This window comes from Oryzias latipes, chromosome 6 (genome assembly GCF_002234675.1).
Source record: "Oryzias latipes chromosome 6, ASM223467v1".
NCBI classification, from domain to species: Eukaryota; Metazoa; Chordata; class Actinopteri; order Beloniformes; family Adrianichthyidae; genus Oryzias; species Oryzias latipes.
In genome coordinates, this window is record NC_019864.2 from 25,539,644 (window position 1) to 25,564,259 (window position 24,616).

The 24,616-nt window shown below is 42.8% G+C and overlaps 1 protein-coding gene across 1 annotated transcript in view; it reads right to left on the bottom strand.

The window, feature by feature from the left end:
* Positions 1 to 646: 646 nt before the first annotated feature.
* cbln1 (cerebellin 1 precursor) overlaps positions 647 to 24,616 on the bottom strand; it is a 35,307-nt gene continuing 11,337 nt past the window's right edge. The window contains exon 3 of the mRNA XM_004069759.4: positions 647 to 3,550. Coding sequence (XP_004069807.1) covers positions 3,353 to 3,550 — 198 coding nt within the window. The 3' untranslated portion in view covers positions 647 to 3,352. The remainder of the gene's footprint in view (positions 3,551 to 24,616) is intronic.

The window sequence follows — 24,616 nt, forward strand, 5'->3', positions numbered from 1 at the left end:
AGAACAAAAAAATAAAAAGAATCAGAAGAAAAAAAAGGCCAGGGAAGACGGGAAGAAGCAGGAGGACGGAGGAGATAATGTTTGTGTTTGCTTGTTATTTTAGTGATAATTTTCCCCCTGGAGCTCATTAAACTCTGAAGAGAAATGATCCACAAAACCTTAAAAACCAACCGAGTGGAGGAGATCCAGGCAGATGAGAGGGAGGAAACGTCTGAGCGAAACCAGAACCAAAAATAAACCCAGAAGAAGGAGGAGAGGGGTTTAGAGCGAAGACGGAAAGGAGGACAAAGGCAGGGAGAAGAAAAGAAGCAAATTGACTGGATTTATGGAAACAAAACAAACACACAGCATCACACATAGAAACACGTGTTTGTTCTTACCGAACAAAGAATTTCCAGTCTGGACTTGTTTTAGGTTTAAGAAAAATAAAAGTACCGTTTAATTTTATTGATTTCTTCAGAGCAAATAAATAAATAAAAAAACAGTAGATAAATGGATTTGAATGATAAATCAAAGAATAGTTTAGTCGTCTAAATATTTTCATAACTGTACAGTGAAATAATATCAATAATAATAATAATAATATCACTTTTATATATATGTAAAGTCTTAGCTTTTTAGCCACACTTTGATTTGACCCAAAACAAAAAGAAGAAGCAAGTTTTTAATCAGAAGAGCAGAATGTCAGCCTCAGATTTCCACACAATCACTATTAGGTTTCATTTAGTCTTTTTTCTTTTATAGAACACTCAAGTACGGAAATACAGATATTATAATCATCAATCAGGTTCAGTACTAGTATTACCATTATTATCATCATAGAATAGAAACAGTGGCTTAGATTTTCATATGTTTATATATCCACGGTGCGTGTCTTCCAACAAACACACACAGACATTTATATAGAAATACATGTATTTGTACATAGATGTGTGTGTGTTTGTGTGTAAGGTTTGTGGTTGAAGGGTTCAGTGTCCACAGTCCATCATGAAAAAAAGCGCGTAAGGATTCGCAGGTCGGAGTCAGACGAGTACAGCAGCAGGTAAATACAGACGTGGAGGGAGGAGCGGTGGAAAAGAGGGACGAGAAAAAGATGTGATGAACCATAAAAGGGGAGGGGGGGTGCACAGGAAGATGAAGGATGACAAAAGCAAAAGAGCAAAAGCACTTCCTGTTTTATGAGCATCGGAAAAAATGCTTTGCATTGAACAGAACAAAGAAACAGAAATCATGAATAAAGAAATTCAAATCTGGTCTGAAGCTCCTGCTTCTGTTTACAGTCCAAACATGAGTATTTGTATTTGGAAATCCAAAGTTTTTCTTTCTATTGAGTCTTTTTGCTCTCAATAGCTGAAGTTTATTTTAAAAATGAAGTAGAAAGGTGTATTTTAACCGTTTACCTTTTTTTTTTTTTTCAACAATGGCCTTATTTTGCTCTACTTCCAACTTTCAACTTCTTTTTTGCCATTTTGTCTGTAAATATTATCTGTTCCAGCTTTAACAACACCAACATTTTTAAGGTTTCGTTTTCTGCACAATTTGATAAAGCATTAGCATTTAACATGGTAATTAAGCATTTCTTTCTTCTGCTGTTTTAGACTATTTTCAGATACATTTACTATTCTGATCAGGTTTTATTTTTTAGTGTTTAACTGTCATCTTTTTCTGTTGATTTGTGTTTCCTTCAGGTTTGCATTTGGGATCAAATGTCTTTAATTTGCACGTTGCTCGTTTTGAGTCCCCCATATTTAAAAATGCTGAAAAATGTCCCTGCTGTTGTTAGCAACTGTCTTTATTGACCCTTTTTTCTTCTCTGAGCATCGTTTAACACCGTTGAGCTCTCAGTAGCCTGTGTTACATTCGCTTTAGCTACGTTTTCTCGTATCTGCTTCAGCAGCAGCCTTATTGATATTTTGCACCTGTCTGATTTACCAAATGTTTTTCTTACACCTTCTACTAGTCTTGTATTTCATTTACCTTTTGTTTTTAATATTTCTAAATTTTTGCAATAGTTCAGACATTTATATTTTTTTAATGTTTGTGTCTGATTTCTTTAGGTTAGCCTTTATCATCAAATGTATCTTCATTTAGCTTCCTCTAAGCTATCTAACATTGCAGTACTGAGATTGTACTTGACATTGTCTGACTGTCCGGTACAATGTTTCAGCAACCTCTCAGGTGATTACCAATGTGATTACCCAATTTAGCCTTTAGCATTCTACTGATATGCTAATAGTTATCTTTTTCAAGGGTTTTAAAATCGATTTTAATAAAAGAAAACAGAGAGTGAATTGGCTGACCTACTTCTTTTATGTAGAATTAAAGATTGTGTAACCTTGAAGTCATCCTTGTGTGTCCAGGTGTGTGAAGGCGGAGCTTTTCTCAAATCAACACTTTCTTTGGAGTCCATCACTAAGGCGGATTCTTTGTCATCTTTGATGCAATTGGCTTCTTGGATGTAGGTGTTAAACCTGGATCCATCTGTTCATAGGCTGGAGATAAAGTTAGCAACTAGAAAGGGGGAAAAAACTGAACTGAAGGTTGTTTGGACATCTAATTGCTAAATCAGTCAATTAATAATTCTTCTTAAGTCATATTTAAGCAAAAAACATTGTTTTTACAATGTTCTAAAACAAACCCTCCTATTTTAAAGTGTCTTTTTTTTAACAAAAGCGTTAGATTTTGGTTTTTTTTACCATATTCTTAGCTGTGCTGGATCCTAAAATGCAAACTCATTTATGCAAGAATCCTTCTGTTTACGCCTGCTTTCAATTTGATTCATTTAGGCCACAGTTTCTTTTTTTACTTTAATTTCTTGAAAACGCAAAAAACGGATGAACCTGAAGTTTACAGCAGCAAGTTTTGAGATCAGAGTTTCATATTTTCTGATTAATAAAGGTAATTTGGGCAAAAATAAAAAGGATTTAAAACAAGTAGAAGGAAAAAAAGACAACAAAATGGGCACAGAGAACAAGATAAAGTTCATGGTAAAACATTCTTCGAAGCTGATGGCTGAATGAGTGGATGAACGAGTGCAGTGGAGGGACGGATGGTTGGACTTTTGGGAAACTCTGGGACAAACAAATCAGCAGAGAATAAAAAAAGTTTCGGCTGTCCAAAAGCTGCAGTCAAGCCAGAGGGAAAACAGAGGGAGGAAAAGGAAGGATGAGCGTGAAGGAGGTGAAGAAGGTGGCTGCAATCGCTCTGTTTACCCCGAAAAACATCTCATCTTTTCAGCTCCTTCGCCGTCTGCAGAAGTTTGTTGTCCTTTTTCTTCCTCCTCCATCTCATCCATGTCCTTGTTTCTTTTCCCTCGTCTTCGTTGAACTTTCCATCTTCCTCCTGTTCTCCTCTACATTGGGAACACCAGGAAGCCGGAGAAGGTGGAGTATTTCCATCCTCCCATTAGGTTTCCTCTCTCCAGTTTGAGGTAGGCCCGGTCACCCTTCTCCATCTGGATCAGGACGCCGTTGCTGGCGGCCTCACGCGTCACGTCCTGGTCGCCCGCAAATGCAGAAATCACCGGCCAGCCGTTGTGCATCAGACTCACCTGGACAAAGAGGAGAAGAAAGGTTTATTTCCTGCTTCTGTGGAGGATTTGAACAACAAGTTTGCGCCTGATTGGACAGAGCATTTCAGCTGGGAAAAACAGAAGCTGCAGTCAGCGCCGAGTCCCCAAATAGTTTTCATTGCTCTTCCTTTGAGCAGCAACACAAACACTCCAGTGGTTTGATTCCCTTCTTCCCCTTCACCCAAATGAAAACAGAGTTCGGAGCAACATATGGAGGAAGCCCTTTTTCTACGGGATCAAACCCTCATGTGAGCGGAATGAAAACCGACGAGGGCCTGAGCTTCCTCTGCCGTTCAAGTTTCAAACACCACTTCTGAGTCACAGAAAGATGTCATAAAATAAAAGAACCGTTGGTCCGAACGGCAAACCCATCATGTTTTATGTAAAGGCAGAAGAAACCCTAAAAAGACAGAGTCTCCATCCTGAAACATCGTTCATACGTATTTAATTGTTCTGTACATATTGTACATTTTAATAATAGAGATGTGAGTTACAGTATTTTTATTTTATTTTATTTTATCTTCACCACTCCAAGGCTGCTACACTTTCATTGTATCACCTTGTACAATGACAATTAAAGGATTCTGATTCTAAACTCTTACCCTGAAGAAGTTGGTGTGTAAATTCACCCCCAGGAACATTCACAGATTCACAGCCGGTGAATTTGGACGAGGCAAAATGCCGTATATTTGTCACAGAGAAGTTTCCGTCTCGCGAAGAAATACGACAAATTTACTGTGTTCTAATTATTCATATCCATTGTATGCATTTCCAGTACAAGCTGCGTGCGGTCTTGAGAATGCGACACGGCCGCCCGCCGGAGGATGTTGTGTTCGGGAGGGGGGCGATAGAGTCACCGCGACTCTTGCTGCTTCATCACCGCGGTGATCAAAAATCCCACACCGTCACAGCTCTACTCCAGAGCGGTTTAATAAAGTATCAACCACCGTTCTTCTGGGGGAAACCTTTTATTACTGTTCTCATTCACTCCTAACACCAAACATGAACGCACCCCCAACACTTGTGCACGCTCTCACTCACTCTTGTGCTGCTCGCGCTCATTCCTCTTACACATGCAACGCACTGACACACATACACATAGTCATTCTACAACACCTATATAGTTAGTTCGTTAGTTAGATAATTAGTTGTTAAATAATATTGCGTTGTAAACATTAATTGTATTCATTTGCGACGCGGCCGCTGGGGATTTTGTGTTTGGCGGCAGCAGGGGGGGTGGTTAACCGCGACACCACAACTCCTGCTGCTTCATCACTGCAGTGATCAAAAGTCCCACACCGTCACAGCTCTAGCATTATCTCCTCCCCCTGCAAAAGAGTGCAGACGCTTTTTTCCCTGCTCCTGCTGCTTCCTGCTTTATTTGCTTTTTAATCATTTAATTAATCATTTCTAATCATTTTACTTCTTCCACACATCCTGGAATATCAGACTGGTCATCCTTTTTTGTGACTTCCACCTATATAAATCAATATTTTTGACAAGCCAGCGACATGTCCGGAAGAGAAAGAAAAACAAACTCCCACTGTGAACGCTGTCGGATCTACCAACAAGAAATAAAAGAGCTACAAACAAGGATATTTACTTTGGAAACTGAAAATGGACTTCACAAGACCCTTCCAGTAACATCGGGTGGTAAGAAGCCTGCTCTTACCACAAACGAGAAGAACAGTGACATAGACCTGAGTGATGTTGTGTCCTTTCCGAAACTTTGTGCGGAGGAACTCTGTGTTAAGCCAAAGCGTAAAGATGACAGAACATCCGAAATAAAGCTCACAAACAGATTTTTACCCCTAACACAATGTGATATTGAAGAACACAGTGAAATTGGACCACAGAGAAGGAGTCATAATGTTGGAAACAAAGCACAGGCAGAAAGAAAATCTGTGCCAAACGTCAAGGTCAGAGATACGCTGCTGCTTGGAGATGGCGCTATCAGTGGAGTCAGCCACAGAAGAATGCAAACTTTATGTTGCCCAAGTTCTACTGTTCCAGTGATTACAGGACTCTTATCTAAAGTCTTGTACCAAGGAGTCAAACGAATAATCATCCATGTAGGTGCTGTCGATATCAGAAAAGAACAGTTCGAACGTCTGAAAAAGGACTTCATGAAGTTATTTGAAGAGATTGACAAAGTAGAGGTTGAAGCATTCATCAGTGGACCTCTTCCTAACATCGATGGGGTGTCACTCAAGTTCAGCCGTCTGTTTCAGCTGAACAATTGGCTCTCCAGAGAGTGTGCTTCCAGAGGATTGCATTACATTGAGAACTTCAATACATTCTGGAAGCGAAAGGACCTATTCATGGGAAGAGGCCCACACCTGAACAGAGGTGGAGCAAGAGAGTTAGTGAAGAACCTCCTCCACGCTCTGGGGCATAGAGGCCAAGGCCCTGAAAAGGCAGTAAGGAAGGACCGAGCCAGTGTCCCAGGAACCACAGCACAACGGCAACAACAACTACCTCCACCACCTACGGTCAAAGACTTTGATCCGGCAGCACCAGCACCAAAACCACCTCCATCTAAAGACTCAGCTCCACCAGCATTACAGCAACCATCTCCATCTAAGGACTCACCTGCACCAGCACCACAACAACTACCGCCAGCTAAGGACCCAGCTGCAGAACCACAACAACAACCACCAGATTTGGCCCCAGAAATTCCACCATCTGACCAGCTGTGGGCGCCCCCTGCTACATCTACTCCCAGTGAAGAATCACTTTCCTTTTCGTCCCCCCCACTTTCACCCATGGCCCTACCTAGCCATTTTGATAGCCTCATTAAGTCAGGAATTAAGATGGCTCCCCTAACACCTGTGAGCCTCACACCACACAGGAGCTCTCCTACCCCTCCAGCGCCCCCTCCTTATCCTTCACCCAAAGTCCCTCCAACACGGCCTTCATCCAAACCCCCTCCAACACGCCCCCTCCGTCGTTCACCCAAATCCCGTCCAGCTCCCGCTCCTCCCGGTCCATCACCCAAACTACCCTCAACTCGACCTCTCCTGCGCGCCTCTAGAGGTGCTATTCCCCGGAGCTAGGATGAAACGGGCCCCCAGTGTCCTAGGAAAGGTTATGTCAAACTGGGGCCCTGTGATGAACAGCTTCCTTCTGGTGCTATACCTGTAGTTGCACCACGTAGAATGCAAAAAAGGGCAGTTAGATTGTCCAATCAAAGAAATCTAGTTCACATCCCTTGCAAGAAGATTTTGACCAGTCCCAAGGTGTCATGATTTGAACTTGTTGTCTTGTTTTTGGTCCTTGTTCTGTCTTGTTTCTGTTTCCTGTTTTATTTTGAAAGTCTCCTGTCTTGTCTGGTTTCTTCAGTTTTACTTCCTTTGGTCCCCATCTGCCCTGATCGTGTTCACCTGTGTCTTGTCTGCCCTGTCTGTATTTAAGTCTTGTCTCTGCCTTCCTCCTGTGTTGGTCCATTAGTTATTCCTGTCCTGGTTGTCCTTGTCATGCCATGTTCCTCGTGTCTTGTTCCACGCCACAACTCTGATCCTCATGCCTCCACCTCTGCGTCTGGGTCCAACCGGCTCTCGAGCCACCCTGCACCATGACAGAATGGACCAACCATACTTTCTGGACCCAGCAGAGCGGGACATGAAGCTACTAGAGGCCTACTGCCAGGAAGCCGAGCGTACGAGGTCTTACTGGGTTTTTGACCAGGCCCAGTTTGCCTCGTATGCCTGGAGTGGGAGCCACCTGGACTTCACAGGGAGCCGTCTCGCCATGAGGGGGGGTCGTCGTCGCCGTCGTCCCCGCCGTCCCCTTCAACCTCCCCTTCCTGTTCCGGAGGTGGTCCGGCACGCACCACAACCCCTTCCAGTGGTGGTCCCGGATGCCCTCCAGCCCCTTCATGTTCCGGAGGTGGTCCCGGACGCACCACAACCCGCTCCAGTGGTGGTTATGGACGCACCCCGACCCGTCCCGGCTCCCAGGGGGTTGCCGCCTGCACCCCGACCCGTCCCGGCTCCCAGGGGGTTGCCGCCTGCACCCCGACCCGTCCCGGCTCCCAGGGGGTTGCCGCCTGCACCCCGACCCGTCCCGGCTTCCAGGGGGTTGCCGCCTGCACCCCGACCCGTCCCGGCTTCCAGGGGGTTGCCGCCTGCACCCCGACCCGTCCCGGCTTCCAGGGGGGTGCCGCCTGCGCCCCGACCCGTCCCGGCTTCCAGGGGGGTTCCGCCGGAACCCCGACCGGTCCCCACTTCCGGCTCCACGCCTGACCCGCCTGAGCTCGGCTCCACGCCTGACCCGCCTGAGCTCGGCTCCACGCCTGACCCGCCTGAGCTCGGCTCCACGCCTGACCCGCCTGAGCTCGGCTCCACGCCTGACCCGCCAGAGCCTGACTGCTGGCCCGACCCGCCAGAGCCTGACTGCTGGCCCGACCCGCCAGAGCCTGACTGCTGGCCCGACCCGCCAGAGCCTGACTGCTGGCCCGACCCGCCAGAGCCTGACTGCTGGCCCGACCCGCCAGAGCCTGACTGCTGGCCCGACCCGCCAGAGCCTGACTGCTGGCCCGACATGCCTGACGACTCCACGCCTGACGACTCCACGCCTGACGACTCCACGCCTGACGACTCCACGCCTGACGACTCCACGCCTGACGACTCCACGCCTGACGACTCCACGCCGGACCTGCCTCGCCGGACCGCTCGGCCCCCGGCCGTCCTCCGGACCTGCCTCGCCGGACCGCTCGGCCCCCCGGCCGTCCTCCGGACCTGCCTCGCCGGACCGCTCGGCCCCCCGGCCGTCCTCCGGACCTGCCTCGCCGGACGGCGCGGACCCCCGGCCGTCCTCCGGACCTGCCTCGCCGGACGGCTCGGCCCCCCGGCCGTCCTCCGGACCTGCCTCGCCGGACGGCGCGGACCCCCGGCCGTCCTCTGGACTCTTGTGCCCGTCGAGGTTTATCCTCCGGGGCCCCCCCCTCATGTGACTTGTGGAACCTCGGAGCGGTTCCTTGAGGGGGGGGTACTGTCATGATTTGAACTTGTTGTCTTGTTTTTGGTCCTTGTTCTGTCTTGTTTCTGTTTCCTGTTTTATTTTGAAAGTCTCCTGTCTTGTCTGGTTTCTTCAGTTTTACTTCCTTTGGTCCCCATCTGCCCTGATCGTGTTCACCTGTGTCTTGTCTGCCCTGTCTGTATTTAAGTCTTGTCTCTGCCTTCCTCCTGTGTTGGTCCATTAGTTATTCCTGTCCTGGTTGTCCTTGTCATGCCATGTTCCTCGTGTCTTGTTCCACGCCACAACTCTGATCCTCATGCCTCCACCTCTGCGTCTGGGTCCAACCGGCTCTCGAGCCACCCTGCACCATGACACAAGGAAACTAAGCTCAAACTTGCTGCACTCAATGTCAGATCTTTATGCAACAAATCATTTTTAATCAATAATCTTATCTCTTCTTTTAATCTTGATTTTATGTTATTAACTGAAACATGGCTTGACAAAAACACAGGAAACATAGTTCTAGTCGAATCAACTCCCCCCAACTACAAACATGAATCGGAAATACGAGAAAATAAAAAGGGTGGAGGCGTTTCTGCACTGTTTAGAGATAATATTGCAACCCGCAGACTATCATTTGGTGTGTTTTCATCATTTGAGTATGTGTCCTTTAAGATTGAGTTAAAACAAACTCCTCCCTTACTCTGCATAGTTATGTACAAACCTCCTCAGCACAGCCAAAGTTTTATTGATGATTTCACTGAAATGCTCTCAGTTGTGTGCACAGACTTTGATGGTCTAGTCATTACAGGTGATTTTAATGTTCATGTTGATAATGTCAATGACAGAAATGCAAAAGAGCTCAATGCTGTCCTTGAAACCTTTGGTCTAATTCAGCATGTGAGTTGCCCCACCCACAGCAGAGGGCACACTCTGGACCTGCTCATCACAAGGGGGGTTATTATTTACAATGTCAGTGTGGTTGATGTCGCCCTCTCTGATCATTTCTGTGTATTCTTTGACCTGTCTGTTGCTCCCAAACCACCGCCTGGCCCTGCAGTTGTCCAGGGGAGACAAATAAATGAGAGCACTAGGGCACAGTTTGTAGAAATGATAAACCCTGAAAACGTCTCTGGTGCCAATGTTGATGAAATGCTGAATTCTGTTACTTCTAGCATCTTGAATGTTCTGGATGCCATTGCCCCTATGAAAGTTAAATTGAGAAAACATAGACAGAAAGCTCCCTGGAGGAATGATGATCTAGTCAGGGCACACAAACAACAGTGCCGCAGAGCCGAGCGAAAGTGGTGCAACTCAAAACTCGAGGTTCATTATGGAATATATAAGGCGGAGTTGTACGCTTACAACCAGATCTTATGCAGAACAAGGGAAAGGTACTTCTCTGAAATAATTGGAAGTTGCAGCAGCAACTCTCGTATCCTGTTCACAACAGTTAACAGATTAACTAACCCTCCAACCCAGCTACCAATAGAACTGGTTTGTACACCCAAATGTACTGAGTTTGCTGTATTTTTCAATGACAAGGTTCAGGGCATTAAAAAAGCCATCAACTCCACAACACATATAACTATCCAACGGCCACCTACTCACTCTAAACTGACTCACTTTGTACCTGTCACTGACCAAATTGTCCAAGAGACCATCACCCGTCTGAGCTCGTCTACATGCTGCCTTGATGTGTTACCCACTAGATTTCTAAAGTCTGTCTTGAACAGTGTGTTGCCATCAATTACTCAAATAGTTAACATGTCTTTTCAATCTGGAATATTTCCAGAGGCCTTAAAAACTGCAGTCATTAAACCCCTCCTGAAAAAGAGCGGTCTTGATCCCACTGTACTGAATAATTACAGACCTATCTCTAATCTGCCATTTTTAGGAAAAGTCCTTGAAAAAGTTGTCTACCAACAGCTCACTGACTTTCTCTTATTAAACAATTCGTTTGATGTTTTCCAGTCAGGTTTTAGACCCCATCATAGCACAGAAACTGCTCTTATCAAGGTAACCAATGACATCCGCCTGAACACTGATGATGGAAAAGTCTCTGTCTTAATCCTGCTAGACCTGAGTGCTGCCTTTGATACTGTTGATCATGGGATCCTTTTGCACAGACTCCAAGACTGGGTTGGCATCTCTGGATCTGCCCTAAGTTGGCTCAAGTCTTATCTGGAAGACAGGAAATATTTTGTTGAAATTGGGAGTTGTGTCTCAGACTACATGGGCTTGAATTGTGGTGTGCCCCAGGGATCGATCCTGGGACCCCTTCTGTTCAACCTCTACATGCTGCCACTAGGGCAGTTAATACGCAGTAATAACATTTCTTATCACAACTATGCAGATGATACTCAGATCTATGTGTCACTGACAACAGGTGAATATGGGCCGGTGGATTCACTCAGCCACTGCCTCCAACAGATCAGTGCGTGGATGCAGAACAACTTTCTCCAGCTAAACTCAGACAAGACCGAAGTTATTGTTTTTGGCCCACAGAAACAAAGAGAAATTGTCAGCAGCTACCTTCATTCTCTGTCTCTTAAACCCTCAAATCAAGTCAGAAATCTAGGGGTAATCATGGACTCTGACCTGAACTTTAACAGCCATATCAAATCAGTAACATCAGCGGCATTTTACCACCTGAAAAACATTGCCAAAATCAAAAACATAATCTCAAAGCGAGACCTGGAGATACTTATTCATGCATTTGTCTCCAGTAGGTTAGACTACTGTAACGGCCTGCTCACCGGCCTCTCCAAACGAGCTGTAAAACAGCTTCAGTACATCCAGAATGCTGCTGCTCGAGTCCTGACCAAAACCAGGAAGTATGATCACATTAGTCCTGTGCTCAGGTCTTTGCACTGGCTCCCTGTACATCAAAGAATAGACTTCAAAGCAGCTCTGCTTGTGTACAAGTCTCTCCATGGCCGAGCACCAAAGTACATCTCTGACATGTTAGTGCCATATGAACCATCTCGTACTCTGAGGACCTCAGGGGCCGGCCTCCTGTTGATTCCCAGAGTCAGAACTAAACAAGGGGAATCAGCGTTTCAATATTCTGCAGCTAAAATCTGGAACAGCCTCCCTGAAGGCGTAAGACAGGCCTCTTCTGTGTTCATGTTCAAATCTAGACTTAAAACATTTCTGTTTAGCCGTGTATATGACTGAAAGGTCCTATCTGCACTTTTCTTTCCTTCCTTTCTTTTTAAATCTTTTTTTTTTTTTTTTTCTTTTCTTTTAAAGTAAATTTTATGTTGATTATTTCTATGATGTATTGTGATTTTAATGCATTTTTCTGTTTTGTGAAGCACCTTGAATTACTTTGTGTACGAATTGTGCTATACAAATAAACTTGCCTTGCCTTGCCTTATCTACAGGTGACGTCACACCTGCTTTGTCCAGTGATATATGGCTATGGCTCAACCAGACCTGCAGCCTTTTTAAAACCCTGATGCCAGTAAATGTCAGACGGTATAAAGTCAGAGTCCCCTTTACATAAAGGTTAGTTGTTTAAACTGCCTTTATTTTATTTCAAGCACAGCATACTGTCACCTAACAGAGGAACCCGTCTGATTGGGCCTCTGCACTGCCAAGAGGTTGACACTGCTGATTCACAATAATGACTGTTTACAACCGATACCCGATATTTTCCTGCCTCTTGTAGCCCATACCGATACTCAACAGATATTTTTTTAAGTACTTCAGAAAAAAATATTAGTAAGTAAAGTAACAGCGAATGGCTTTTATGTATTCAACACATTTGCTGAACTAGTTTTACCTGCAAATATATTGAGCAACAGATTGTACAAACACTTTATAAGCCTTTTCAGTCTGCCATACATCTGTGAACAGAGAAAGTGCATTTCAATGGTCAGAACAAATACTTAGACTTTAACTTAAATAGGAAAGTAACAAGTACATTTTTCAATACATATAATGCCCGATATAATAACGTGCAAAATAAATAATTTAATCTTAAAGTGCAAAAAATATTGCTTTGATTGAAACTGAAGTGCAAAATAATAACTATAAAGTTTTTAACTGATGTGCAAATAAATGGTTGCTCATAGAAATAAACTTTTCAAAAACATAGGCATCAAAGCATTTTACAAACCAGAAAGACAAAAAGAAATAAACCAACACAAGTGCATTTGTTTTTTTGTTTTTAACTGTGGTTGGATCAACAGGAGTAGCATCTCTGCTTTCTGACAGGTTAGCTGTTGATTTTTTCATCCGGCACATTTGCAGCAAAGAAAACAATCGCTCACCATCAATGCTAGTGCAAGGCGCCGACAGCTATTTCCGTGCAAGCCCCGCAGTTTGTTTTTTTTCCAGAATAAGCGCTGGCACTAGCAAAGACAGCAGCTTCATATTCCTTCCACACATCGAGGTGGTGAATTTTTTAATAGCTTGTGAAATTTGTGGTGTTAAAGCTTGACCTTTTTTTTTGCTCTTCATGGCACTTCTGTTGAACAAATTTTGCGAACAACGAGGGAGTTGTCGGTCTCAGACACGGTGAAATAGGCCCACACGGGCGAGTGCTGCGAATGTTGCAGACAGAGCCCTCTAGCGCAGGCGCTGAGACGTGACGTCACGTACACGCTTCAGAAGCTGTGTAGCTGTTTACCTGTGCTGACACAAGTACATACAGAGTGGTGAGTGAGGAAGCGACGGCAGTTTAAGCTTTTAGTTATCGGTCAATTTTATCAGCTATTTTTTTTCCTTATCGGAATTATCGACATGACGTCACACTGTCCACTATCGGCCAATAATTATCGATAACCGATTATATTGTGCAACCCTAGTTGACACCAATCAAATGCAGCGGAAAGGTTCCATTACTGCCTTGTAAGGTCCGCTTCAAGAAACCCTGCTGTGCGTTTGGTCTTTTACAAGAATCTTTCAGACTAAACAGCCTCTTTAGTGCAGCAGAGCAGAGAACTCTGGGTTTTAATGTTCACTCGTTCACAACCGAGCTCCAAATCTGCCGAAAATATTTCTGCTTGTCCCGAAAACCCGTCACTGTAAAATTGTCACTAACTAGTAAGAGGACAGCCATAAACATCCCATAATTATGCACTTATCCTCCTCGTTGTGCCCGTCGCTCAGTGCATGTGTGTGTGGGCAGGAGATTGAGAGGCTGTCAGAGTGGAGAGCCCGGTTTTCCTCTTAACAGCTAACTGAACGTGGACATGAGTGCGTGTTTGCTGGAAACACTCACACTCCACCTGAATTATTTATTCAGGCAAAATGGAAACAGCACAGGTCAGTGCAAATGTGACACCTTCACAATTTAGCTCATTTAACTGTTTAATGTTGACATTTACTCTGGATGCATGCCTCCATATTTGTAAGCATCACCATCTATTTATCTCAGCAGCATCATGCTAACATCAGCATAAACCATTAACCTTCTGTTCAAGACAATTTGTTGCGTTAACAATTAGCTTTAAACAAAACATTTCCAGATGTTCAGGCAAAAACTTGAGTGTCTTTGCAGACAAACATAAGGAAAACAAGAAAACCTTAAACTTTGGGTGAGAATCTAAAATAATTCAATTCTTTTATCATACAGAAATATTGTTTTCCTTTAAATTTAACTCGGCAGGACTTACAAAAACAAGGCAGTCACCAACTTGGGTATTTACTGTTGAGTAATGGGGGATTACCGTTAATTAATGGTGGATAAAACCACAACTTAAACTGCAAACATTTTGTACTGAAGCACATATGGTGAAAAATCTAAGATAAACTCATTTCTTATAATAGTAGCACTTATTCACATGTGCTTTAATGAAACCAGCTGATAATTGCTTCACATACAGAATATCGATTGGTAAATTAGGTTCATTTGGCAGTAAGTAGTAAATGGCGAATGGCTTATCCTCATATAGCGCTTTTCTACCTTCCAAAGGCCCAAAGCGCTTTACAGTCACCATTCACCCATTCACACACACATCCACACACTCATGGTGGCTCACTGCCAAACACTGGCGCCAACCCTATAACCACATGGAGCAATTTGGGGTTCAGTGTCTTGCCCAAAGAGACTCCGATACATGGGCGGGCAGGACGGGAATTAGGCCTGCAATCTTCCAATCACAGGTCGACTACAAATTGTAGGTAACAACACTGGAAGAATACTTCAGGATTAAATAATATGATCAGTACAGCGTTCAGTGATATGAAGGCAGTTTGTGATCTGACTGACTGTTTTACCAATTATGTCACCAACACCGACTTGCATCAGCCTGAATTTCCCACAAAAGTGCTTTACAGCCCAACAAGTCCCTACAGAACATAAGGAAATACTATAAGCTTCAAACTCATGCATGTATTTATATGTATACTCTACATCAGGGGTGGGCAATTGTTTTAACTCGCGGGCCATATAGGGTTCTAAAATTGGATAGAAGGGCCGGACCAGGAGCAGATGCGTGAAGTAATAAAGAAATAACATGGAATCTGGATGAAAACATTTGGATTTTAAAAAAGAGAATTTTAGAGTTTTTAGGTCTTTAGAGCCAATTGCACCAACGGCTTGATGTATCTCATGTAAAACTTAGAGATATACTGCGTTCATGTGGTGTTTGAATGATCGGAAGAATAAAAAACAACAAATCTTCCAACACCACACGGATGCTAGAGCAGCACCAAACTTTTTTTGTGAGGGCCACAATAACTCCTTTTCTTTAAAACTTTAAACTTCTTTTGTCTTTCTTTTATTGTGAAGCCCTTTGGTACTTTAAAGGAGTTGTAAAGTGCTGTATGAATAAAGTTTGATTCATTTATGATCCTTTTCATAAAATAAATAACACTATTTATGAAATAAAACAATGACCAAGTAACACTATGATTTCCAAAGACAAAAAAAATCAGGAAAAATATACTGATACATTAAAAAAAAGAATAATAATAATAAATAGTTGCTACTCTCCCGTCATAATCCCGCTGAGACTTTGAGGGCAGCAGCTCCTCACACGTCTCAGTTTGCACTAAAACTGAGCAGCTGTGTCCTGCACGTCTGTTTCTCATCCAGTAATGCATGTCTTCTGCTGCAGCTAAGCATATATCTGCGTTCCCTCTTCACCAGTACAGAGATCCCATGTTTATCGCAGGAGTTACGTCCTTAAAATAACCGTGATCTGTGAAATGATTACAGACGTTAATGGCAGTAAAAGTCCTCACTGCCTAAACACACTTTTCTCAGACAGACATGAACATTTTTACTTTTTTCTCTTGTTTAAAACGAAAATAAAGATCTGATCGCGATCAAAGATTTCTGCAGATCTGAAGAGCTCCGCGTTTCTGTACAGGAGACCCGGCACGGAGACTGATTGACAAGGTCTCCAGCCAATCAGGACACAGAACAGGTGTGCCGTTTAAAAAATGCAGCATAATCGCTCTAAAAGAATGAGCGAAACCGGAAAAGATGAACTGCGACGTAGTAAGGGAAGACTGTCTTCTGTTTATTAGACGGGGATTTTAGATGGTTTTAGGTCGAACACAGACTGCAGAACGGTGGAGTAAAATGTCACGTTCTATGCGGGTCTCAATCGTGTAGCCAGATTAAAAAAAACAAAAACATGGGTCTCTAATATTGTTTAGTGGGCTGGACCAAACATGGATCCTGCCCCCGGGCCGTAGTTTGCCCACACCTGCTGTACATAAAGTTCAATAACTCTAACCTTTCCTATAGTAGCCCTGGCATTTGTTGAAGAAAACTATTTTGATGAACCGGCGTTTTAAAAAGACCAGCGCGTAAGGGGGACTGTTGTCTATCTGCTGCAACATGTCTTCAAATCTAGTATTTATTGGAAAGACTCCATTAGAGACAGGTCTCTATTAGAAAAGTATACGGTACACACTAAGACTCATGAGATTTCGTTTTTATCTTTTTTATCATGCCTGCAAGGAATATTTTCATCTTTTTGGTACATGGTAAACAAAAGAAAAGAGTACAAATTGCTACCTACTGTGCGGATCTATGCTTAAGAAACCAGGTTAGGGTAGGTAATGTGAGCACTAGGGAGAAAACAGACTTGTTGGGAAAAAAAAGAGTGTGTTAAAATGAATCAAAACCAAGACCAAACTTAACGCAAACTTGAACAAAGTGAATGTTGCAGTTACTTTAAAATGCATTTTAAAACCCAAATAAAAATGAGATAAAGCCTGGTTACACAAACCTTTTCCATCTTTTTCATTTTTATTTCTGTTTTATTCTTTTTCATTCAGTTGAACTGTTGAGTTGAGCAGAGCATACTCTGGTCAATGGGGCGTCCCAATTTAAGCTTTTTTAACCATCCAGAACTCTGTGGTTGACGACAGAGATGATGTGTTCAATGTGTGTTTGTCATTGATAAGGACAGATGGTGTGTGTATTAGGGATGCGACTTTCCCCACATTTTAGTTCAAACTTCAATTACTGGGTCACAGATTTTTATGATTTGTGTATTACAAAACAACAACAAAAAACTACAAATTAAGAACAATATTATTTTTAATTTGCAAATATACAAGTAAGAATGAAGAGAACCCTTTCAGGTGGCTCACACTAAACCCTTAGCGTCATGTATTAAAACAATAAATAGTAAATCCTTCTTAAATTTAGCACAATAAGTGTTTGACACTTTCAATGTAAACATACTGGTGTGCAGTCATGATGCAACGATTTACACATGATTTGGTTCAGTGGTGAAACATACAGTTTGGTTTTAAACCAGGAATTGTGGCATCCCTAGTGTGTACGCACTAAAACCAAATTTGTGTTTAAAAATGCACAAGCAAAATACTTTTCAAGACTTCATAACCAGATCTGATGACAGGCAAAAGATGCTTATTTCTTTTAGTCTTGAAACAAATAAAGGGGTTCAGACTGTGGGGTAAATCTGAATTAAGGAAAAGTTTCAGAACCTGGAAGACCTGTTTAAGCCTCCCTCGCAAAAATTCTGTTTTAAATTTTATCTTTGTGAAAAGAGATTGCTTATTTTAACTTTTAAATTTGATTTAGACTTAAATTCACAGACTTTGACACCAAAACTCAGACAGGTTTAATTTTTCCTTATAAATCGTCGGCAATGGGGAGCTTTTGGTTTACAGTTATGTCCAATATTCAATAAATGGTCTGAATGCTTACTGATATATTTACATGAAAGTTTTAAAGTGAGGCTTATTTCTATGAGATCTTTTGCTGTATGTTAAAAAGGTCAAGTACAATGTCATTGTCCAGTGAAAGAAAACATTTGCATTTCTAATTAAGCGACAAAAAGGAAATCTAAACTTTGTGTTACTGTAGTACTTTGTGTATTTATGTTTTTAATGTTGACATTTTTATTGTAAATGTTATTTATTGTTTCCCCCCTAGCCAGGACCCCCTTGAAAAAGAGATTCTTAATCTCAATGGGACAATTCCTGGGTAAATAAAGGTTAAAAAAAAAAAAAAAAAGACACTTGCGCATCGGTTTCTGCAAATATCGACTATCGACCACAGTTGCAGAGGAAATATAGTTTATCGGTATCCTCTAGAAAAAATGATATCAGCCCATCCCTAGTAAATATACAAAATGGATATCTACATGCTTATCTTCTAAAGTTTATGTATAATATAAAAGCTCTCCGACTACAGCTTTTAACAGAATCGGAGCAGAAGATGCATTGTGCCAAAGGTCAGCGTCACCTGCAACAAAACCAACTTTTACATCCAGATGTATGAAAATGCACACTTGAATAGAGAAGAGGAAATAAAACAAGAGTTCATCTCAACACAAAGCAGATTGCTGCTGCATTAAAGGTGCTTTCTATCTGGCCATCTGTTTAAATCAAACACACTGACTGGATTACAGCTGCTATAAAAAACTGCAGTTATGGTTGTTTGCAAGAACATTTGAAAATTGTTCATTTTCTGGCTCAAGGTCGTAGTTTGGGGCATCTAAAAGTATCTGACCGGTTCCTATACTCGTTTTATTGTTTGCCACAAGCTGTGTTTGAGTTTTGATCCCTAGATGGTAAAAAATCTGTGGTTTGTTGTCGTTAAAACATGAGATTTAAATGTTTTTTTTTGTGTTATTTTGGGGTGAAAAGAATCCCCCAATTGTAGATCTGGTAACAAAAATAAAGGCTACGTAATGGTAAAAGTTAAGAACACTAATCACTTTAAAGATTCACCCTAACCAACTTTTGATCTATTTTCATCAAAAATTCACCTCCAAGTTGTGGTTGTTGCTGTTGGTTGTTGGTTGTTGGTTGTTGCTGTTGGCACGGAGCAACCCACCCCTTGCTGAGAGCTCTCTGTTTAGTGCTTTCCCTCTAGCTTACTGCCCCTCACACCCCCAACCTAACATTGCCGGGGTGTCAAAAACAGCAAGCAATATGCAGCTTGCACTGTACGGCTTTCCAGCCGTACAGTTTTCAAACGCATACCAGCTCAGGCGAACAAACAAGACGTACATGAATCTAGGCGTCTATAAGTTGATGCATCTTCTGCCAAGTGTGGTTTTTTTAAAGGAACTAATCTGATCATTTTTAAACAGCATTTTTTGTCTGCTTCTGATTCAAAATGATTTGAAAAGGGGAACTCTCAGAATTCCAATTTTGAGCTTCATTTTCTTTGTATAAATGTCCTCCATCATCAGAAAAATGTCACAAAAACACCCAAAACAAATCTTTGAGCTTTAGTTATTTCCTGTTTTTCCACCTCACTTCCTGTTTCTCCTCCATCTACTGGTTGCCTTTTTCTTTTTTTTTTCTTTTTTTTTTCTAACTTGTCCTGTCCAACAGCTGGGCAGGCAGATGAGACAAACCAAAGGTATGACTGAATAAACCCCTTTTGTAATTGAGGCCAAACTTTATTAATTTCAATCAGGTTTGAAAATTTTTAGTGTTGGACCGGGAGGGGGGGGGGGTGGGGGGTAAGACCATGAAGCAGCATAAAGCAACAAGTTTACTGGTTGTTTATCATTACTGTAAGGTTCAAATGTAGTACAAAAAGGGCGGGGCCTGTCCACACACACACTGAAATGTTATCAACACACCTGCTGGCTGAAAGAAAAAAAAAAACGTACACATGTCAACATGTAAACAAAACAGATAGTGTTCACACACGCATACTTATGCCTTTAAACCAACTAGTGTGAAATATTTCAGTCATTCAATCATGCAAACTGTTAGTGCAAAGGTGAGCTAACACCTGTGCTCAGGTGAGTGTTTATGTTTTTCTAAAATGGACGGTGGAATGTGAAAAGAAAGAAGGAGAGTGCCCAGCCATCCCCACACCAAGACCCCCGCCACACCAGCAGCGGCAGCCGGAACCCCCAACGCCACACGGCCGCAGGCAGGGAACAACCGCCCCTCGGGCGACCCAGCCCGCCACCCAGGCCAGGGCCAGCAGGACCGCCGCGAGGCCCCCAGAGCCAGAGAGCAGGGAGGCACGGAGGGGAGCAAGGGAGCGCCGCCCCAGCCCAAATGTCTAAGGTGCGGTTAAAATTGGCGGGTAGGGTGCTGGGAGGACATCTGCTGCTTGCTGGCAGTGATGTCCAAGCACCCCTCCTACCAAGGGCCCTACATGTCTAAGGTGCAAATAAAACCGAAAAAGGGGGGGGGGGCACTCCATATAGCAACCATGGGAGGGGGGGACCACTACCAAGTAGCGCCCCCCCCCCAAGGCGTATTGCAGGCTAAGCCCCCCACCCCCTCACCCTAATATGAGGTAATATGAGGAAAGGGGTAAGTTGGGGGCAGCTGGTAGACTTTCCCCTGGTGGTCAGACAGCCGTCCCCCAGCCCCCCCCCCCAGCATAGGGGCCCGGCCCCCCCAGACCAGGGGCCCCATCCCCAGAGGCGCCGACACCCTCGGCCCAGCACCACCCACCCCACACAGAGAGAGAGGAGCCAGAAAGCGCCGGCCCCCCGGAGCTAGCCCAGGCCCCCACCCCAAAAGCACCGGCCCTAGGAGAGCTCTGGTCAGGCCTCGACGGGACCGAGGCAGCCAACCGGCCGGGGCAACCGCCGATTGCCTCAGCGGAGAGCCCGACCCGTCAACCCCCCAAGGTCCCGTACCAATAGTGGGCTCCCCCTCCCCCCCAGAACGACCCCCACAGTACAGGGCCGACAAGCCCCCCACCCCACCCCAGACCCCGCAGTCGAAGCGGATGACCCCCAGAGCGACCGGGGGTCCCAAGAGGGTTGTCCCGTCCCGTCCCAGAGCCAGGGAAGGGCTGATCCCAGCCCCAGGTGCAGATGGGCAGCCCACCCCCCTCCAGGGTGGTTGCCTTTTTCGACATGAATTTCTAATCAACTTTTTGTTGCTGCTCGTCACCGCCTCACTCAGCCTTTATTCTGTGAAACTTTCTGCTGGTGCAGTGGAGTTACAACACGAGTTAGCCATGATGTGATCGATTGTAGCATGACAATGATCTGATATTCATCCCAGCTAATACTGTAGGAACACGTATGTGATTCTTACCCTAAATCAAATAGAGTTTTTGTCGCATTTGTTTATGAACTAATTTAGCATGACAAGTAAAAATGTTCAATAATTACAAAGGACGTGTTTTTTTTTGTTTCACCAAAACGAACCAAAATTAACTAACGGCCATATGCAACAATTCTTAGTGGTCTATTTTCCTGATCATTTTCTTTTCCAAATTTGTAGTATTTTATCACAAATCTCTTCAGCATTTTTTTTTACACCTTTTTTCCATGCTTAGGTGTTTTTGCACCCAGCCGGATAGCATTAAAAAGAAAAAGACATGGAGGATGTTTAAAGAAAAGCTTCTCCTGTTTGATTAAAAACACATCAACCTGCAGACACAGTGATGTGGGGGGTGGGGGTGGGGTTACATGGTTCCTGTCCAATAGGCATGTGATGCTTCTGACCACAGTTAAAGATGGCAGACAAGTAAAAGCGAGCATCACTGCATCACTCCGTTTCACTCGAATGCACCCAAGAGCACACGGACAAGTCATCCGTGTTGAACCTGAAACGCACAACACACACACAACTCTACACAAATTCTTCCCTTCACTCAGTTAATTTATAGCTGTTTTCTTGCTGTCTTTCCATCTGAGGCTCTATTCAGCCCTGGAACCTTTAACATCACCAGGTCTGTCCATCAGTTGCAATAATGGCTTTGTGGCTTCTACACAAAGGTCTCAGATGTGCTGCAGAATCTGGCAGGATGTGATCGTAGGACGATGGATGAGCTGAGCCAAAATGAGACTCCTTTTTTCTCTGGCTGCTGGCACTAAATCTGGACCAGATGTCAACCATTAAAATGTGTTTCTTCATAAATGTAGAACAGCTTTTCATCAGTTCTGCCTCTTTTTGGGACAAAAGCAGCTCAAGTTTGGTCAATCAAACTTTGTCAACCCCACCAACAAACAAACAAACAAAGATCACAATAAAACAGTTATAATTAACCTGCAGCGCCCAGATTCTTTTTTAGAAATGACTGTATGTAACCCTTGTGCTATCCTAGGCACTTTAGCATTGGGAGTTGGGTCATCTAGACCCACTAGACAGTGCGCTGAACCATTGTTCTTCAATGATTTGTGGTCTTCACTGGTGTCCATGGATTACATGAAATCTTCTCCACCTTTATCCACCTTTGTCATGGTAGGGAGAACACATCAATGCAAGGGTGGGGTCATCTAAGATAGCACAAGGGTTAAAAAACATCTGTGCAGTGTCAGCACTGAACTATGTTATATCACATGTAGTGACATATAAAAATACATAAGCTCAACAAAACATATGACAGCAGAAGAAATCAAGTAAAGTAAAAGAAATGCTAAAATGCTGGATTTACATGCTTCAACAAGCTAAATCAGTCAAAACTTTGAGAAAAGGAATAGTGATGCAGATAAATGCAAAATCATTTGCTAAACCCTAAATTAAAAAACATGCATCTTAAATAATGAAATTACTACAAACCATTAAAGACCCACTCTGACGAAAATTGTGTTTTTGTTGTTTTTAACATGTTCTTTGGGCAATTTTCTGATGATGGAGGACATAAGAAAATATTTTAAATTTGCATTTCTGAGTATTTCTTTTGTCCTAGACCACGACAAGTTGCTTTTTTAATTTTGAATAAGAATAACATAATCGCTCCTTAAAAAATATACAACATGAAAAGCCACATTTCAAGCAAGAACAAAAGCAAAGGGATTTTAAACAACGCTAAAAGCTAAACTAGAAAAATACATCTTAAACAATAAATCAGCCTAATAAGCCCAAGAAAGCAGTTTACAGTGTTACTTTGCGAGAACATGGTCCACCCCTTGCTGAATTTTTTGTGGTGCAATTTTAATAGTTTGTTAAGAGCACATTGTGTTGTCTCTGATTGGCTTAAGAGGGGGGGGGGGGGGTCCTATGTCCGCCAGGAAAACATGCAAACTTAGAGAAGCACTGTGTTCATGTGGTGTTGGAATGATCAGTAAAATGATTCTCCAACTAGGAATACGCACATGAACATAAGAGAAGAAACCTTCCAACACCAGATGAGTGCAGATCATCTTTCTGCACCAACACAAAAGTCTTTTTTTGTTATTTGCAGTACACCAATTACCAGTTTGGAAATAAAACATTGATAAGGGTTATCAAAATCATTTATTCCAGTTTGGTGGGTCTTATTAAATAGCTTGATGGGCCGCATATGGCTTCTGGGCCTTAGTTTGTCCACCCCTGCTCTAGAGCATGGTCAGTTAATATGCTTCTTATTTTAGAAAACTGGGCTTTGTAACAATGTAACAATGTTCATTTCTGTCCATGAAAAGCATGTAGAGAGGGGTTTTACAGCATTAAAACATCTAGAATGAGTGTAAAAGCCGTAAGCGTTCTAATTCCCAGATGTCCTTTTATCATTGGTTATATTCGAGTTTTTATGCGTTATATTAAGAATGTAACCCCCTCAATAAATGTGGTGTTACTGTAAGAAATTTCGTAACTTAAGAGTTGAAGTTTCCTAGAAGAAAATAAACAGTGTTAGTAAATGACATTTTCAGCATAATACTGTATTTTTTGGACCATAACATGCACACAAATTTATGGTGCAGTGTCAGTTTTTGAGAAAATTAAAAGTTTCCTTTTTAAAGATTTAATGTAGTTTTACATTTGGCTGCATGTGATGATAATAAATACTTCAGTGCTTACAATGTGTATTTGATGCTACAGCCATTGTTTTCAATACAAAACCTGGAAACTAAAGGTTTACATGACAACAATGAAGATAGTTGCTTTCTGCACCAGTTAAAACACTGCAGGATTGACGGAAAAAGCTTCTCTGTATTTATGAACAAACGTGTTTTCATTGGATGGCATCTGGTCTTGACTTAGTTGCCAACAGCCAACAAAGTCACATTTTGGCTCAGCTCATCCATTGTCCTACAATCCAACAAACACACATCTGACTTTTATAACAAGAAAAATCGATGTTTTATGTTTATTTTTCTCATTTATTTTAACTGTTTATGGTCATCAGGAAACAGTAACAAATAAACCCAAAATCCATGATCCCTGGATGGGCCCAGGTTCAAGTCATACGGTAATCCAGGTTATGAAAAAGCCACAGTTTAAAAATCTTTCATTCTGTCTTTGTGGGTTAAGATAAAGATGGAAAATCTGCGTCATAAGAGACTGATTACTCAGAATGAGCTTTGGTTAACTGTCATGGTTGTTGAAGGTGAAGAGTCACAGCTCAAGAAAAGTGGGTCAGAGGGTGAAGTCATCTGTGGGGGAAAAAGTGGGAATTATTCCGTTTCCACCAAAAATATACAACACATCTCCCTCACTAATCTGACCATGAATGTTTGACAAAAACACTTCTAGAATGCTGCCACTTTTGGAAAACATTGTGTTCGATCGAACATCTGTTATTTTTTGCCCTGTCCTAACCTTGTTTTAAAGTCTCCCTATGACAACTTTTTAATGAAAACATGTCCAGTGGTGTTTTAATTATGATTATAAAGTTTTTAACCTAAATCCCATGACCTAGATGTCTTAAAAAGCCATATTTCATGTTTATCTGAACCCTCTGCTTCCAAAATCTCCAGGGCGTGGCGATTGGTGCTGAGCTGA